General features: G+C 36.9%; 3 protein-coding genes and 1 long non-coding RNA gene across 14 annotated transcripts in view; 2 read left to right on the forward strand and 2 right to left on the reverse strand.

Annotated features, from left to right (window-relative positions):
* LOC128025846 (cyclin-J-like) overlaps positions 1 to 352 on the reverse strand; it is a 1,227-nt gene extending 875 nt beyond the window's left edge. The window contains exon 1 of the mRNA XM_052612402.1: positions 230 to 352. Coding sequence (XP_052468362.1) covers positions 230 to 303 — 74 coding nt within the window. The 5' untranslated portion in view covers positions 304 to 352. The remainder of the gene's footprint in view (positions 1 to 229) is intronic.
* A 2,037-nt stretch (positions 353 to 2,389) lies between these two features.
* Positions 2,390 to 5,897, forward strand: LOC128025843 (mucin-22-like). Of its 4 annotated transcripts, none has more exons than XM_052612399.1 (4): positions 2,390 to 3,201; positions 3,921 to 4,794; positions 4,870 to 4,924; positions 5,093 to 5,897. In XM_052612399.1, coding segments are annotated over exons 1-3 (1,533 nt in total). In that variant the 5' UTR covers positions 2,390 to 2,543; the 3' UTR covers positions 4,871 to 4,924; positions 5,093 to 5,897. The 4 variants fall into 4 exon arrangements, with proteins under 4 accessions (XP_052468359.1, XP_052468360.1, XP_052468357.1 ...); XM_052612400.1 differs by having other exon boundaries at positions 5,284 to 5,897; XM_052612397.1 differs by having other exon boundaries at positions 2,391 to 3,201; positions 3,921 to 4,924.
* On the reverse strand, positions 2,676 to 4,149 carry LOC128025848 (uncharacterized). Of its 6 annotated transcripts, none has more exons than XR_008186247.1 (5): positions 4,011 to 4,149; positions 3,651 to 3,710; positions 3,290 to 3,499; positions 2,992 to 3,141; positions 2,676 to 2,783 (listed from the first exon to the last, which is right to left on the reverse strand). It is a non-coding gene; the product is annotated as an uncharacterized LOC128025848 (long non-coding RNA). The 6 variants fall into 6 exon arrangements; XR_008186248.1 differs by having other exon boundaries at positions 3,651 to 3,740; positions 3,981 to 4,108; XR_008186244.1 differs by lacking the exon at positions 3,651 to 3,710 and having other exon boundaries at positions 3,290 to 3,439.
* A 748-nt stretch (positions 5,898 to 6,645) lies between the features above and the next one.
* LOC128025850 (myopalladin-like) overlaps positions 6,646 to 18,955 on the forward strand; it is a 31,280-nt gene continuing 18,970 nt past the window's right edge. For 2 of the 3 annotated variants that reach the window (XM_052612405.1, XM_052612407.1), the window contains exons 1-4: positions 6,646 to 6,923; positions 8,491 to 9,405; positions 18,504 to 18,679; positions 18,762 to 18,807. In XM_052612405.1, coding sequence (XP_052468365.1) covers positions 8,498 to 9,405; positions 18,504 to 18,679; positions 18,762 to 18,807 — 1,130 coding nt within the window. In that variant the 5' untranslated portion in view covers positions 6,646 to 6,923; positions 8,491 to 8,497. The remainder of the gene's footprint in view (positions 6,924 to 8,490; positions 9,406 to 18,503; positions 18,680 to 18,761; positions 18,808 to 18,955) is intronic. The other variant, XM_052612406.1, reaches the window with a different exon arrangement.

Raw genomic sequence — 18,955 nt, forward strand, 5'->3', positions numbered from 1 at the left:
ACTGTATGCAAGTAAATTAAACTTTATTGCCTACGTCTACTGCATGCATATGCAATTTTACTGAATAAATGTAAATACAACTTGAATGCTTATGCAACTTTACTGAATGCATGTAAATGCAAAGTGAACTCATTCAGTAAAGTTGTACATGCACGCATTCTAACTTTATTTACATGCATTCCATTTTTATGGTTTTTGTTTTAGGACAACAACTCTGGGTGAAACTCACAGTAGAAGTCTCTCCACGCAGGGCAGCAGCTGCTCCCAGGTGTACGCATGTACTGCATGGTCTTCTCCATGCATACCATCGGCCAGCCGTCATGCAGGTCCATCTCATTCACGGCGACCGGCAGGTAGTACTCGATGAAGTGAGCAGCTGTGGGGAGATACAGGTTCCACTGAAACTTAATTTTCTGTAAAGTTGTTTTGCAATGATTTGTAAAGTAAAAAGCACTATAAATTAAATGAAAACAGTACTAAGATTAAAGTAGTAACTTTTTACAAAAAAGTTGAAATGCTAAAATTATTAAAACTGGCATAAACATAAAGGCTAAAAAAAAAAATAATAATAATAATTCCTAAACTTCTAACTGCAACGATGAGGCTAAAAGCTATGCTATGTGTCACTCTGAGTAAGTGCTGTAACAGTTTATAATGACATTGATGTTGTTTGGACGCCAGAACCGTGTGTGTGTGTGTGTGTGTGTGTGTGTGTGTGTGTGTGTGTGTGTGTGTGTGTGTGTGTGTGTGTGTGTGTGTGTGTGTGTGTGTGCATCCACCTGGATGTTCCCGTGTTTGGCTCCTGGGATGATCTGAATCCTCTCAAAGTCCCTCCCCAGGATGATGATGTCACAGTCAGAGTAGTGCGCCTGTCCCACGAGCCCCGGACAAAACAACACACACAGTCTGACACTGATAATCACAGAGAGTTCTACATATCATCTGAATCTAATGTTTTGCTACATTTTTATTTTATTTTTTTAAATCGAGGAATCAGAGTTTTAAATGATTTCTTTACGGTTAATAATCTCTGCTGCTGCTGTTACACTCACAGTTACGAACAGCTTGAATCATCTGGACTTTTTGAGTCAAATATTTTGGCATAGCCTAATTATTTACCATTTTTATTTTAGATTATTTCTTAACATATCAGACAATATCTGCCTTCATTTTACATGCATCTTGTTTACTCTCGCTTATAAACTTTTTGTTGCTCTTTTTGTTGTTTTTTATCCTCATTTGTAAGTCGCTTTGGATAAAAGCGTCTACTAAATGAATGAATGTAAATGTAAACTTATCAAATTATGGCTTCGTTTCCTTACATGAATATCGAAATATTCAACTCTAATAAACACTTGTATGATGCAGTATTAGAATTAGAATTTAATTTGGGGTCCTGAAATACCCTGAACACTGCACAGCGGTTAAGATGACCATTGCTACAAAAAAAAATAATAAAAATAATTTGAAACTCATCCTATTTTGTTTTAATTTTCCCTTACTAAATTATACAGTTACTGATGCTATGGACTGTGGGATTAATAACAGGCTATTAACAAAAATCTGTCTCTAAACCTCTTTTCTCTTTATTAAAAGTTGATCTAGACAAGTACATTTTTTGCAAATCATGTTTTGCAAATCCGCTTGAAAGGCCTGATCTCAAATGATTCGCGAACCGCGCTTCGGAGTCCCGTTCTGAATCAAATGTTTTGTGCCTTCCAGATTTACGTGAAAAAGTTGCGGAGATGTTAAATCATGCGTCAGAACGGGATGTTTGTGGTGCAGAGCAGTAAATGTCGAGATGGTGACCTATATTAAAAACAAAAACTTGCTTATCGGCAACATTAATCAAATATATTATGTTTTATTTGTATTGTTAGATGTATCAAATGTTATAGCTACATTATAGCCTACATTTAATGTAGCACATGGTAGCAGTTATGCTAGTCGAGCAGGTTATAACAATTTTTGCCATCTCCCTTTTATACTGCTCTTAGTCACACAAAATTAACAAAGACATTTAAACCCATCCTATTTTGTTGAAAAAAATTGTCTCTAAACCTCTTTTCTCTTTATTAAAACTTGATCTAGTAGCCTACGTGATAGAATCAAATGCTTTGCAAATCCGCTCGAAAGACCTGATCTGAATCAAATGTTTTGCGAACTCGCTCCGAATCCCAGATCTCAAGTTAGTGAAGCGGTGTTTTTATACTTTTGCCATCACCCTTTTATACTGCTCTCTTTCTGGCTTAAGTCACACAGAATTAAAAAAGACATTTAAAGTTATCAATAAAATCCATAACAATGTAGGAAATACGAGCAGTTGAACAAACATCTGTTGTACAAGCAGAATTCAAATTATTTTATAATGGTCTGTAGGTTATTTAACTTTGAATTGATGTTCTAAGTAACTTGTATATTATTGCATAAATGTGATAGCAACTTTCCAAATTAATGAGTTGTTTTTATTAATGTGTTATGTTTAACAAAATAATACATGTATTGTTGTTTGCTTTATGTTAATTAAGTGCTCTTGCTGAGGCATGGGAAAAATAAAGGAGCTGAAAAAACACCTGCTAGTGACATCAGCATCGTCTACACACCTGCTAGTGACATCAGCATCATCTACACACCTGCTAGTGACATCAACATCATCTACACACCTGCTAGTGACATCAACATCATCTACACACCTGCTAGTGACATCAGCATCATCTACACACCTGCTAGTGACATCAGCATCATCTACACACCTGCTAGTGACATCAGCATCATCTACACACCTGCTAGTGACATCAGCATCATCTTCACACCTGCTAGTGACATCAGCATCATCTTCACACCTGCTAGTGACATCAGCATCATCTACACACCTGCTAGTGACATCAGCATCATCTTCACACCTGCTAGTGACATCAGCATCATCTACACACCTGCTAGTGACATCAGCATCATCTTCACACCTGATAGTGACATCATGCTCCTCCTCACCTGCTAGTGACATCAGCATCATCTACACACCTGCTAGTGACATCAGCATCATCTACTCACCTGCTAGTGACATCAGCATCATCTACTCACCTGCTAGTGACATCAGCATCATCTACACACCTGCTAGTGACATCAGCATCATCTACACACCTGCTAGTGACATCAGCATCATCTTCACACCTGCTAGTGACGTCAGCATCATCTTCACACCTGCTAGTGACATCAGCATCATCTACACACCTGCTAGTGACATCAGCATCATCTTCACACCTGATAGTGACATCATGCTCCTCCTCACCTGCTAGTGACATCAGCATCATCTACACACCTGCTAGTGACATCAGCATCATCTACTCACCTGCTAGTGACATCAGCATCATCTACACACCTGCTAGTGACATCAGCATCATCTACACACCTGCTAGTGACATCAGCATCATCTACACACCTGCTAGTGACATCAGCATCATCTACACACCTGCTAGTGACGTCAGCATCATCTACACACCTGCTAGTGACGTCAGCATCATCTACTCACCTGCTAGGTGACATCAGCATCATCTACACACCTGCTAGTGACATCAACATCATCTACACACCTGCTAGTGACATCAGCATCATCTACACACCTGCTAGTGATGTCAGCATCATCTACACACCTGCTAGTGACATCAGCATCATCTACACACCTGCTAGTGACATCAGCATCATCTACACACCTGCTAGTGACGTCAGCATCATCTACACACCTGCTAGTGACATCAGCATCATCTACTCACCTGCTAGTGACATCAGCATCATCTACACACCTGCTAGTGACATCACCATCATCTACTCACCTGCTAGTGACGTCAGCATCATCTACTCACCTGCTAGTGACGTCAGCATCATCTACACACCTGCTATTGACGTCAGCATCATCTACACACCTGCTAGTGACGTCAGCATCATCTACACACCTGCTAGTGACGTCAGCATCATCTTCACACCTGCTAGTGACGTCAGCATCATCTACACACCTGCTAGTGACATCAGCATCATCTACACACCTGCTAGTGACATCAGCATCATCTACACACCTGCTAGTGACATCAGCATCATCTACACACCTGCTAGTGACATCAGCATCATCTACACACCTGCTAGTGACATCAGCATCATCTACACACCTGCTAGTGACATCAGCATCATCTACACACCTGCTAGTGACATCAGCATCATCTACACACCTGCTAGTGACATCAGCATCATCTACACACCTGCTAGTGACATCAGCATCATCTACACACCTGCTAGTGACATCAGCATCATCTACACACCTGCTAGTGACATCAGCATCATCTACACACCTGCTAGTGACATCAGCATCATCTACACACCTGCTAGTGACATCAACATCATCTACACACCTGCTAGTGACATCAGCATCATCTACACACCTGCTAGTGACATCAGCATCATCTACACACCTGCTAGTGACATCAACATCATCTACACACCTGCTAGTGACATCAGCATCATCTACACACCTGCTAGTGACATCAACATCATCTACACACCTGCAAGTGACATCAGCATCATCTACACACCTGCTAGTGACATCAGCATCATCTACACACCTGCTAGTGACATCAACATCATCTACACACCTGCTAGTGACATCAGCATCATCTACACACCTGCTAGTGACATCAGCATCATCTACACACCTGCTAGTGACATCAACATCATCTACACACCTGCTAGTGACATCAGCATCATCTACACACCTGCTAGTGACATCATGCTTCTCTTCACCTGCTAGTCTGCTTTGTGATAAGCAAATTTTATAAAAATTTAACTCTTTACTTTTACTTATGATCTGCAATATCGTTTCAGATTCTGAACACATCAGAAATCACCAACCCCTCCTGACATATCTTTCCAGTTTGGGGTAGGTATGTTGCAACAATATAACATAAATAACAATAAAATATAATTAATTAAAGCATGACTTATTGGGGTAACTGTTTTTTCTTGTAATAGAACACTATAGAACTGCATTCACTATAGAACAGGAACATCATTTGTTGGTAATTTTCCATGCCTATTTTCTTCCTAGAAAAAAATGAATGTATATGCCAAAGTAGAATTCAACAACTTTAGCCGTGATCTCTGTGATCAGCTCATCATCTCTCCATACCCTCTCCACATGGAAGTCACCTCTTGTACTTGTCACAAGATCACACCAGGTTAACTAAGACAGTAACCATCAGCTGACCGTGGAATGCCAATTGTGTGTTTCTTTCTCAGTTTTGTATGGTCCCCAATAAACTTAACGTGGGATGCCTCTCCGATTTCTTTCACATCAGGGCACTTAACCTCTACCAGGACACAGAGAGGTTCTTCATTTGGGTGTTTTGATGTTTTGATGTTTTAATCCCAGAATGTTTAATACTGATATTTGCATTGATAAAAGAAATTGCTTTAAGATGTGAAATTAAAAACACCAATATCTAGACAATCATGAATTGTAACATCACTTCCTTTAATGTTTTTACTATACAGTTGATATGGAATTTGTTTAAATGTTACATTTTGGATCTTTTATTTTAGCTATTGGTTTAGTTTATTTTAGTTGTTAGTCATTCTGTTTGCATGCAGCATCTGCAAGCACTTCTCCAATACTACATACCTCTGTTATCTGGGTTTTGTTTTTGTATCTTAAGTTGTAGCTACTTTCTTAAAAAGATTGCATTTACAGTGGCCCCCTAAAAGTATTAAAGACACTTAAACTATTAAAATCTTATTGCATTGTATTCAAAATATCAAACCAAGAAGCATCTGTAAGCAAGCGATGCTGGAGCTTTACTCAGAGCTAACTGCATTTTTCTCTTTAAATTATTTTGCATTTATTTTTAAAGCATTTATTTTCAAAGCAATGAAGCTAAAACATTTTTTCAATTAAAAAAATAGGTGAAAAAAAAACACATTTTAACTTAGTTTTATATATATATATTCTGTTTTACCAGGAATTGTATGATATATGTTTTTGCATTTCAGTAATGTGATGATGAGAGTAAATTATCATAAAAATAATGTAGCATTGCATCACTTGCTCTGCAGTGAATGGGTGCCGTCAGAATGAGAGTCTGATAAAAACATCACAATAATCCACAGCACTCCAGTCCATCAGTGAACATCTGGAGAAGACAAAAGATAAAACACATCCAGCATTAAGATGTTTATAACTAAAATAATCCATAATAACACTTCCTCCAGTGAAAAAGTGTTCTGGTCTGAATCAGGAGAGAAATCTGCACAGATCAAGCAGCGTTTAAACAGCTCTCAACAAATCTGTGGCTGGATTTTGACGACAGGAGATGCACTTTTTCACTGGAGGGAGTGTTATTATGGATTATAGACTTTAAAAACATCTTAATGCTGGATGTGTTTCATCTTTTGTCTTCTCCAGATGTTCACTGATGGACTGGAGTGCTGTGGATTACTTGTGAGACTCTCATTCTGACGGCACCCATCCACTGCAGAGCAAGTGATGCAATCCTACATTTCTCCAAATCTGATGAAGAAACAAACTCATCCTAATCCGGGATGACCTGAGGGCGAGCACATTTCCAGCAAACTATTCCTTAATCCAGACTGTCGTAGGTGCTTCACAAAGGTGTCACCCTTCTCCTGATAGCATTCTCACCGACCAATGAGGAGCGATCGTTCCCTGGCACACGCTTCAAACCCTCCACCTCTCTCAAATAACCTGCCAGCGACCCACTGACACGTGTTTCTGCTTCACTGGCAGGCAGTCACCGTGTAGCTAAACTTCAAGGTTAACTTTGCTCAAAACTAGGAAGTGTTCTGGCAGCTGCGCTGGATTTAAGTGGTTAATAAGCAGGTGCTGGAGACCTAGACGTTGTGGACATTCACACAAGTCAAAGGTAAAGCACCTTGTTGACTAATGACTTACAATGCTTACACACTTTTTATCTTAACTTTGGAATAAAATTGCATCCAGCTCTGTATATGTCTGTCCAGACGGACTCGGTTTCTATTTGAGCTTGGCATGTCAGTAAATCATGTACATAATAAAGATGCATGAACTCTAATGGAAAAGTTAACTGAGCATTCTGCTTTTGCAAAAGTGCTTGTAATGAGTAATATTTTTGTAGTGCTCCTGTAAAGTGAGCTGTGCTATAATTAGCAGTGACGAGGGACTGGAGTGTGTTTAATGCACACAACAGCTGTCTGCTGGAAGGGCATCGCTGCTGCGGTTAATTGCTGTGATTTGAGTGTCAGTAGCATCTGCAGACGTATCCTCTTTCTGGATTTAAGAACAACAGCGGGCCAATGGTAAAGCCTTTCTCAAGATTAAAATGTGTTGGTATTAGGCTCTAAATATTAAAGGAATTCTGTTTGCAGTGGAACAAAAACCTTTAAATGATCTCAAGCAAACGCTTAAAATGTGAACTGAAAAAGAAGGTGTAGGATTTTAATTATGTACAATAATGACAAAGAAACACAATTAAATGTGATTTTATTAAGTGAGTTTATACCAATTTTAGTGAGTTTTATTGATTGTGTTGACATTTTTAGTGTTTTTTTTAACGTCTATATATTTTTTAATGAACCTTTATTTCAGTTTTAGTTATTTTAGTAAATTAAATTAAGATGAGAAATGTTGCCTTTGCAATTGGCTGAAATAATTTTTATATATATATATTTTTTATTTCATTTAAAGTAACTTAATTGTTTTTTATGGTTTTAATTTTAGTTTTACTTTTACAACTTCAAAAGTGTAGCTGCATTTTTATTAATTTAATGAAAATGCCATTTGCTTTTATTTTTTATTTTAATTTTTTTTCATAGAAAACTTTGAAATATCAGGAAATGTTATAATTATTATTTCCAGCCCTGAATTAATAAAATCGTATAGTAAATGTGATGTTTTCTACCAGTTTTTATTAGGTGCTTTTTGTGAGTGCAATCTAGTTAGAAATGATTATTAAAACTCAATATCTAGTTACCAAAACAGGAAAAGATATGAATTGTTCTAAATATAAGGCTCTAAATATTTAACTACTGATCATGTTTTAAGAGGAATTCTGTTTGAATAAAATCTGAAAAAAATTGGCTTTTATTCTGCATTTTTTTGGAATGCTCAAGTTTAATAGAAATATTTTTAAAAACCTGGAAATGTCAGAAAATGTTATCCGGGGTAAATGGTATTTATACATATTATAAGAACAAATATTATAATATCTCAACTCTGATTGCAGTATAAATTAAATATCATATTTTGAATGATGTATCCATCTAAAAACACAATTAATTAAAAAAATAGGCGTGTTATATATGCAGAAAAATAATGCTAATTTGCTGAAAGCTGCTCTCCTTTTTTAGAAAATTAGAAATTATAGTGGTTAAGCAGAAAGCATTCTAAAAAAAAAAAAACCAAGTTGAATATTATTGTCTTAATGTTCTTAATCTTTGTGTTTTTGTCTCCAGCAGCAGCATGCAGGAGAACAGCGTGGATCAGCCCACGTCTTTATCGCAGCTTCTGCATGAGAGTTACCTGGCCGAGGCCCGAGCTCATCACAGACACGGTGAATCCGGCAGCATAGATGCTCCTCGCCAGCTGCTCTACGGGACGCTCAAGGAGAAAGCAGACGGTGGGGAAGTGGATCCACAGTTCCCAGACCTGTCTGCCTTCCTGAGCCAGGAGGAACTGGACAAGAGCGTAGATCTGGCCTGCAAAGCAATCAGCAGTGATCCTCCAGAACGTGAGGAGAGATCTAACGCATCTCCATCAGTGAGCCGCTCTAATGTTCCTTCCAACAAACCCTCTCCACAAACAGAGGTCATTTCGGAAAGACACACAGTCCAGACTCCCGTTCAAGATTCGATCAAGAACGTCAGACGTGTTAGGGAACCTGTGGCGGATTTCAAAAGACCTCAGAGAAACGCTCCATACGGCTTGGAGACCCAATCCAAGAAGGAGTTCCTCAACAAAGCAGCTGACTTTATAGAAGAGCTTTCGTCTCTGTTTAAAGCCAGCAGCTCCAAGCGAATTCGGCCTCGTACCTGCAAAACCCACCGGAGCCGATGCCAGAGCAAAACCCAACCTGATGCCACTCCATTCTCCATTAATGCAGAAGATCGAGAAAGACCTATTCTGCTCAACCAACAGATGGAGGAGCCAGTGGAGAACAGTGGAGTCACGGAGGAGCCGTATGAGGCAGAGGAGCCCCAGGAGCCGGAGCCGGTGTGTGAGGAACCGGTTCTGATTCAGCCTGAGAGCTTGGATGAACCCGTGTGTGAACCGCCGCACTTTATACAGAAACTCAAAAGCAGGGAGGTTCCTGAGGGCAGTAAAGTCCAGTTGGATTGTATCGTCAGAGGACTGCCTGCTCCTGAAGTTCGGTGAGTTTGAACTACTTTTATTGATGCATATTATTAGTGCATTATTATTACTATTGATGCATATTATGAATTGATTATTATTACTATTGATTCATATTATTACTGCATTATTGATGCATATTATTAGTGCATTATTATTACTATTGATGCATATTATGAATTGATTATTATTACTGTTGATTCATATTATTAGTGCATTATTGATGCATATTATTAGTGCATTATTATTACTATTGATGCATATTATTAGTTCATTATGTAATGCATATTATTAGTGCATTATTATAACTATTGATGCATATTATTATAACTATTGATGCATATTATTAGTCCATTATTGATGCCTATTATTAGTGCATTATTATTACTATTGATGCATATTATTAGTGCATTATTATTACTATTGATGCATATTATTAGTCCATTATTGATGCATATTATTAGTGCATTATTATTACTATTGATGCATATTATTAGTATATTATTATTACTATTGATGCATATTATTAGTGCATTATTATTACTATTGATGCATATTATTAGTGCATTATTATTACTATTGATGCATATTATTAGTCCATTATTGATGCATATTATTAGTGCATTATTATTACTATTGATGCATATTATTAGTATATTATTATTACTATTGATGCATATTATTAGTGCATTATTATTACTATTGATGCATATTATTAGTGCATTATTATTACTATTAATGAATATTATTAGTGCATTATTATTACTATTGATGCATATTATTAGTGCATTATTATTACTATTGATGCATATTATTAGTCCATTATTATTACTATTGATGCATATTATTAGCCCATTATTGATGCATATTATAAGTCTATTATTATTACTATTGATGCATATTATTAGTGCATTATTATTACTATTGATGCATATTATTAGCCCATTATTATTTCTATTGAAGCATATTAGCCCATTAATGATGCATATTATAAGTGCATTATTATTATTACTATTGATGTATATTATTAGTATATTATTACTACTATTAATGCATATTATTAGTGCATTATTATAACTACTGATGCATATTATTAGTGCATTATTATTACTATTGATGCATATTATTCGTGCATTATTATTTTTATTGATGTGTATTGTAGTCCATTATTATTTCTATTGATGCATATTATTCATGCATTATTATTTTTATTGATGTATATTTAGTCCATTATTATTACTATTGATGCATATTATTAATCTGTTATTATTACTATTGAAGCATATTAGAATTTTTATTTTAAAGTACATCATGTTTTATTAAATTAAGTTTTCTTGTACTTGAAACAAACTAGCATACTAATCACATGTAAAGTACATTATTATGATTTAGTTTAGTTTAAGTAGTTAAGTAGTTTATATATATAAATATATATTAAGTACAATAAGTACAAAAGTATGATACTTTTTCTCAAGGGATTTTTAACATACTAGCATCCTGGCAACAGGTTTTGCTAGCAAATGCATGCTAAAAATCTTCTTTCTCAAGCAATGGCTATGAACACAAAGACGTCTTGTGAAAGTTGACCGTATAACATGCAGTCTAAGCTCAGCCATTCTAATTTTGCAACATCAGAAATATGATGCTCTGAGAATGCAGTTGAAATTATCATCCTAGATCTTCAGTAGAGCACAGTTAGCCAAAGAGTAAGAGTAAACAAGATATTAAATGTGCAGAGGTTTGCAAATTATTCCACAATTTGCGCGGATATGATTATAGTTTAGCAGTGTTTACCTGGGGACAATTAATGTATTTTCTGTCTTAATTCATGAAAAATAAACCACACAAATGATTGTCACCCCCTTAAGCTTAATGTACATATTCTCTGTTCGTTTATGATTTAAAACTGACTAAATTAAGTTCGAGTAAACTATGAAGCTATTTCATTACTACTTCATATAAGTGGGTTGTGCTTTTATTTTTTGCATTTAATAACTTTTCAAAAATTGGTCATGCTTTTAATATGTTTGCATTTAATTACTATAAATTGATCATTCTTTTATCTTTTATTGCATTTAATAACTTTGTGAAAATTGACCATGCATTTAACGTTTTTTTTTTCATTTTAATACCTATAAATTGATCGTACATTTAACATTTTTACATTTAATAAGTTCATATTAATCATGCATTTTACTTTTTTTGGTACTAACTTTGTATAAATTGATCATACATTTAAAAGTGTTGTTTGCATTTAATAACATTGTGTGGATTGATCATGCACTGATTGTTTTTGCATTTAATAACTTTTTGTATGAAGTGATCATGCATTTTACTTGTTTTACATTTAATAATATTTTATACATTGATCTTGCATGGAATGTTATTAAATTTAATAACTTCATATAAATTGATCATGCATTTAACGTGGAATAATTGATTGTGCATTTAACTTATTACATAAAAAAACATACATTTATGCATTTTCTGTTAGCATAAATAATCTTGTAAAAATGGAAAAATGGATGTTAACACAGCGTTGACAAAATCTTTAATTTTAAGCTATTAGACACTTGTTAAATGAATGTTATAATGAATTAGGCTATATAAGAATTATTTAATCAAGTGATTTGCGTTGTTTAAGAAATTATGTTTTCTAAACATACACTCTTCAGAAAAAAAGGTACAAAAGGCTGTCATTGGAGCAGTACCTTTTGAAAAGGCACACTTTTGTACCCAAAGAGTCCATATCAGTACCTTGAAGATACATTTAAGTACTTAAAGTGTACATTTAAGTACCTAAAAGGGACAAAAGTGTACCTTTTGAAAAGATACCGCAGCTTTTGTACCTTTTTTTCTGAGAGTATAATTATGGTGTGTCATTGATGAAAGGTTAGTGTAACTTTACTCAACACAAACTTCCTTAACTGACAGGTCAAGGAAACCTGTGCTTTTCTGAGCGTGTCTTTGTGTTACACAAGGTCAGCTGACCGAGACACTGTGATGTCAGAAACATTCAATTCAATTCAATTCAAGTTTATTTGTATAGCGCTTTTTACAAAACAAATCGTTACAAAGCAACTTTACAGAAAATTATGTTTCTACAATATTTAGTAGTAGCTAGTAGTTTGTGCACATTTGACAGGATTTTAGAAAAACTAAAAAATAATAATAATACAAGACGTAGTCAGCTAGACGATGAACTATCAATATTATTAATTAAGTTATTATATGATTAAGTCACACATTTAGGAATAATTGTTAGTTCTGTTTGTTCATTCAGGGTTAGCATCATCTGAGGTCCTCTGAGGGTCAGCATCATCCCTTCTCATGTGTTCTGAATCCAGACTGGAGCTTGTGTAAATCCTAGTTACCACGGGATGTGAATCCCGTGGCAAAACATAGAAACAAAATACAGACATCATTAGCATAGCTGCTGATCCAACAAAGTAAAATTAGTTTAACCCAAGCTAATGAATAAAAATGCACCTTTGATCAGATGCAACTACACTCACAATTAAAATTAAAAAGATACATTATTCGAATGCTTGGCAAAAGAGATGTGTTTTTAATCTAGATTTAAACAAAGAGAGTGTGTCTGAACCCCGAACATTATCAGGAAGGCTATTCCAGAGTTTGGGAGCCAAATGTGAGAAGGCTCTACCTCCTTTAGTGGACTTTGCTATCCTAGGAACTACCAAAAGTCCAGCGTTTTGTGACCTTAGGGTGCGTGATGGGTTGTAACGTGGTAGAAGGCTAGTTAGGTACGCTGGAGCTAAACCATTTAGGGCCTTATAGGTAAGTAATGATAATTTGTAACTGATGCGGAACTTAATAGGTAGCCAGTGCAGAGACTGTAAAATTGGGGTAATATGATCATATTTTCTTGACCTCGTAAGGACTCTCGCTGCTGCATTTTGGACGACCTGTAGCTTGTTTATTGAAGAAGCAGGACAACCACCTAGAAGTGCATTACAATAGTCCAGTCTAGAGGTCATGAATGCATGAACTAGCTTTTCTGCATCAGAAACAGATAACATGTTTCGTAGCTTGGCAATGTTTCTAAGATGGAAGAATGCAATTTTTGTAACATTGGAAATATGATTTTCAAAAGACAAATTGCTGTCTAATATAACACCCAGATTTCTGACTGTAGAGGAAGTTACAGTACATCCGTCTAGTTGCAGATTGTAATCTACAAGATTCGGTGTAGTGTTTTTTGGTCCAATAATTAATATCTCCGTCTTATCCGAATTTAATTGGAGAAAATTCTTTGTCATCCAATCTTTTACATTTTTAACACACTCTGTTAGCTTAGATAACTGGGAGGTTTCATCTGGTCTCGTTGAGATATATAGCTGAGTATCATCAGCATAACAGTGGAAGCTAATTCCGTATTTTCTAATAATATTACCAAGGGGCAACATGTATATTGAAAATAGAAGGGGACCTAGGACGGATCCTTGTGGCACTCCATATTTTACTGATGATAAATGAGATGACTCCCCATTTAAGTAAACAAAATGGTAGCGATCGGACAGGTAGGATCTAAACCATCTTAGAGCCTGCCCTTGAATACCTGTATAGTTTTGTAATCGATCTATGAGTATGTCATGATCTATGGTGTCGAACGCAGCACTAAGATCAAGTAAGACTAGAAATGAGATGCAGCCTTGGTCTGACGCAAGGAGCAGGTCATTTGTAATTTTAACAAGTGCAGTTTCTGTGCTATGGTGGGGCCTAAAACCTGACTGAAATTCTTCATACAGATCATTTTTATGCAGGAAGGTGCTCAATTGAGCAGACACAACTTTTTCTAAAATTTTAGACATAAATGGAAGATTTGAAATAGGCCTATAATTTGCCAGTACACTAGGATCTAGTTTTGGTTTCTTAATAAGAGGCTTGATAACCGCCAGCTTGAATGGTTTTGGGACGTGTCCTAAAGATAACGACGAGTTTATGATATTGAGAAGCGGTTCTTCGGCTACAGGTAACAGCTCTTTCAGTAATTTAGTGGGTACAGGATCTAATAAACATGTTGTTGGTTTAGATACAGTGATAAGTTTATTTAGCTCCTCCTGTCCTATGGTTGTAAAGCACTGCAGTTTATGTTTGGGTGCGATGGATGAAACTGAAGTGTTAGATGCTGTAGAATCTACATTCGCTATTGTATTTCTAATGTTATCTATTTTATCAGTGAAGAAATTCATAAAGTCATTACTATTTAACGTTGGTGGAATATTTGAATCAGGTGGCATCTGGTAATTTGTTAACTTAGCCACTGTGTTAAATAAAAACCTTGGATTGTTTTGGTTATTTTCAATGAGTTTGTGTATATGCTCTGCCCTAGCAGTTTTTAGAGCCTGTCTATAGCTGGACATACTGTTTTTCCATGCAATTCTAAAAACTTCTAAGTTAGTTTTTCTCCATTTGCGTTCAAGACTACGAGTTACTTTCTTGAGAGAGTGAGTATTACTGTTATACCATGGTACAGTACGTTTTTCTCTAACCTTTTTCAATTTGATCGGGGCAACAGCTTCTAATGTATTAGAGAAAATAGTGCCCATGTTGTCAGTAATTTTGTCTAATTCATGTGTATTTTTGGGTACAAATAGCAGTTGAGATAGATCAGGCAGGTTATTTGCGAATCTGTCTTTGGTGGCTGGAACAATAGTTCTGCCCAGACGGTATCGCTGCGACATATAGTTAATATCAGTTATACGCAGCATGCACGATACGAGGAAATGGTCTGTAATATCATCACTTTGAGGTACAATATCTATAGCAGTAAGATCGATGCCATGCGATATAATTAAATCTAGTGTATGATTAAAACGATGAGTGGGCCCGGTGACATTTTGCTTGACTCCAAAGGAGTTTATTAGGTCAGTAAACGCAAGTCCTAATGTATCATTTGTATTATCAACGTGAATATTAAAATCTCCCATGATTAGCGCCTTATCAACTGTAACTAGAAGGTCTGAGAGGAAATCTGCAAATTCTTTTAGGAATTCTGTATACGGCCCTGGTGGTCTATACACAGTAGCCAGAGCAAGAGATACATTAGATTTCTTTTGCATGTCTGACAGAGTAACATTTAGCATTAGTATTTCAAAAGAGTTAAACCTGTATCCTGTTTTCTGGGTAACATTGAGAATATCACTATATATTGTTGCAACACCCCCGCCACGACCAGTCTGACGGGGCTCATGCTTATAACAGTAGTTTGGTGGAGTAGACTCATTTAGACCAAAATAATCATTTGGTTTTAGCCAGGTTTCAGTCAAGCAGAGTAAATCAAAACTATTATCTGTGATCATTTCATTTACAATAACTGCTTTTGGTGTGAGTGATCTAATATTTATGAGCCCAAACTTTAAAAATTGTTTTTGTTCATTTACTTTACATTTTTCTGGTTTAATTACGATAAGATTTTTTCTAGATCCTACATTATATTTATATTTATATTTTGACCTCACTATTCTGGGAACAGACACAGTCTTAATAGGTTTTACAGCACAAGTACTTTTATCATTTAAGCGGGTGGAACAAAACTCATCATAATGGTTATTTGAGAATTGACTTACTAGTCACATGGAGCGAAGTGTCCTGGAGATGTTGTCAGAGAGAAGCTCCGCTCCGACTCGACTGGGGTGTAATCCATCATCGCGAAACAGTCTAGGACGCTCCCAGAAAAGATTCCAGTTATTAACAAATAGCAGTTTCTGTTCTTTACACCATGACAACAACCATTCATTTAAAGCAAAAAGTCTACTGAACCTTTCGTGTCCTCGTCGATACGTGGGCAGTGGTCCTGACACGACGATCGTCGCCGCGGGCGTCGTGCTGCGAACCGTCTCGATCAGGCTCCTGAAGTCCCTCTTCAGCGTCTCCGTCTGCCGCAGCGTGGTGTCGTTAACCCCGGCGTGAAGCACGACCGCTCTCGGGCTCTCGTCGTCCTTCAGGATCGCGGGTATCTGCGCAGAAACATCGAGAACACGAGCACCAGGCAAACAATGAGTGTGCACTTTACCTTCGGCTAACGTAGCACTTACGTGTCGGACGATGGAGTCTCCGATGATCACAGCGTCGCGTCCCGTCTCGCGGAGGGGAGCGAAGCGGTTCTGGATGGAGATCTCGAAGGCAGGAGGGGGAGATGTCGTCGCCCGGGACCCGGCTCGCATCCTCCGCTGTGGATGCACCCAGGGTCCGTGGTGTCCCGGCGTCGCAGTGAAGGACATCTGGGAAGATCGCGTCCTGGGTGCACCGGGCCTGCGCAGAGAAACACACGGAGTAGACGTGGTGGGACTGTTAACAGCACGCTGTATACTTACCCCGGACTTGTGAGCGTCAGCCCGGGATGATTCCAGCGCGGCTCTCCGCTCTCTCAGCTCGGCCTGCCTCCGTTCCAGGTCGCGAATCTGCTTCCCCACGGCCTCGAGCTCGAGCTGCACAGAGTGGAGACATTCATCCGCCATTAAAGCAAGTAACAGTGAGTACAGCAGTGGTAATGTGTGTGAATAGAGTATTAGCAATGTAAGCTCAGTTAGCAGCAACCACGCTTGCTGATGCTAACTGGCTAAAAGCTAATAGCGGACCCGGGAGATCAAAATAAATCTAGTGATAGCGAGTCGCTCTAATTGTTTTTGTTGTAGAATACAATAGAGGATATATTCACGCGTTATATAAACGGAAACGATGGTGTATAAAATAGATTTTTAAGTTAAAAATAGTCAATGAAAAGAATATAGTGACGGAGCTCCAGGACGGAGAAACATAACATCATCCCTCCACTGACCCAAACTTACTTCACTTTTTAACATTGTATTTACAGCACCATATGATGAATGTTCATCCGACTCTACAAATAATCACATGGCGATACTTTCTAGAACCATGTAGCTGAATAACTTTCTTTGCATTAACTTTTCCAAAATCTTAAATCTTTTTTAAGTTGTATATAAGGTAATGTAAAAAAAAAAAATCCACATTTGAGTTATTATACCATGCCTGTAAATGTCAAGTGTTCCTCTGTCAGAGACAAATGCCTGCTAAATATCTAACAGATCTATTAGCAGTGTTGGTGATTGTATGAGAGGCGCTCTATGTTTAGCTCATGTGTGTCGGTCAGGGATGCTGCCGTCCAGTTTTAACAGAGTCGAGAAGAAAAATAGCTTGAACAGGTGCAGATCTAGCTCTGGATGTCTTTCCCCCACAGTTCAGGCTTTCAAAGCAGAGTCTTTACTGGTGCATGGATCAGACCCAATGCATTCCAGCCATGTCTCGCCCATGGAGTGAACCACAACTCGTCTCTTCAGATTTGCTTTAAGTTTCAGGGAGGGAATTTTAGGAAACAGAAGGAGTTGAAGTGAAATAACTGTTCGTAGGTAAGGCTGTTGGGTGAAGTGGATTCAAGAATATTATTTGAGTCCATTGATTTATTACTGAATGAATGCTGTTGTACTTTGTAGTGTGTTTGATACAGAGGCCTGATCTTGGATGATTTGTGTGATTTACACATTGCATTGTTTTTGAATATCTTCTTTAACACGATATCTGTCAAAAATAACTTCTTTAGTAAATGGCTTCAATGTCACCTTATAGCAACTTGATATAGTCCAACAACTTTAATTACCAGATTTTTCCCTTTAAACGACTGAAGAAACTCATTATGTCAGTAGAGTAAATGCAATGGAAATTTGTTGAAATAAAAATGATTAATAATGTTGCTGTACGGCTCCATGTTGTTGGAAAGCTTTTCTCAATGGGGTTTACTGCTGGTATTATCTGTCGTTATTTTCTAATTCTGAAGTTTTCTGCGTGCTTTTGTTGTCAAACAATAATATGACCATTTTAAAGTAAATAGCGTTTGCCAAAAAGCTAGTTTTTAAAGAGTAACATTTTAACCATACATTTAATTTGTTTGCATAGTGTGAAAATTGCTGTTATTCAGCTAGTTTGAGATTTTATGCAATTTATGTCGGATTTAACAAAAGTTTCATATTGAAAAATCTGCAAACACTCTTGTTTTTTGTGTGTTTTTTTTATGGTATGTGTTTTGGCTCGTAGATGTGTGTTCCTGCTCAGGATGTAATATTCTGATTGTGTTTTCCAGGTGGTTTTGTGAGGGTAAAGAGCTGGAAAACAGTCCTGATATTCAGATCATTGCTAACGGTGAGCGACACTCTCTGATCATAGCAGAGGCGTTTGAAGAAGACACGGGCAGATACTCCTGCTTTGCCTCCAACTTTTATGGCACAGACTCCACCTCGGCAGAAATCTACATCGAAGGTAAATAAAATAATTTTTGACCATTTAATATGAATGACTTAGTGATTGCAGCTGCAGATTGTATATTTTCCTGATCTTTTAGGAGGCTCTTCGTCAGATTCTGATGCAGAACAACATTTTCAAGCACAGTGAGTTTGTAGAAAAAAATCTGATGCACAAAATATTTTACATCTATGCTTTGTGTAATTCTGCATGCATGTTAAATGAAGCATCTGTGCATGTGTGTGTGTGTGTGTGTGTGTGTGTATATATATATATTGACCCCCAGGGGTTGAA

The sequence above is a fragment of the Carassius gibelio genome, chromosome A13 (assembly GCF_023724105.1).
Source record: "Carassius gibelio isolate Cgi1373 ecotype wild population from Czech Republic chromosome A13, carGib1.2-hapl.c, whole genome shotgun sequence".
NCBI lineage: Eukaryota > Metazoa > Chordata > Actinopteri > Cypriniformes > Cyprinidae > Carassius > Carassius gibelio.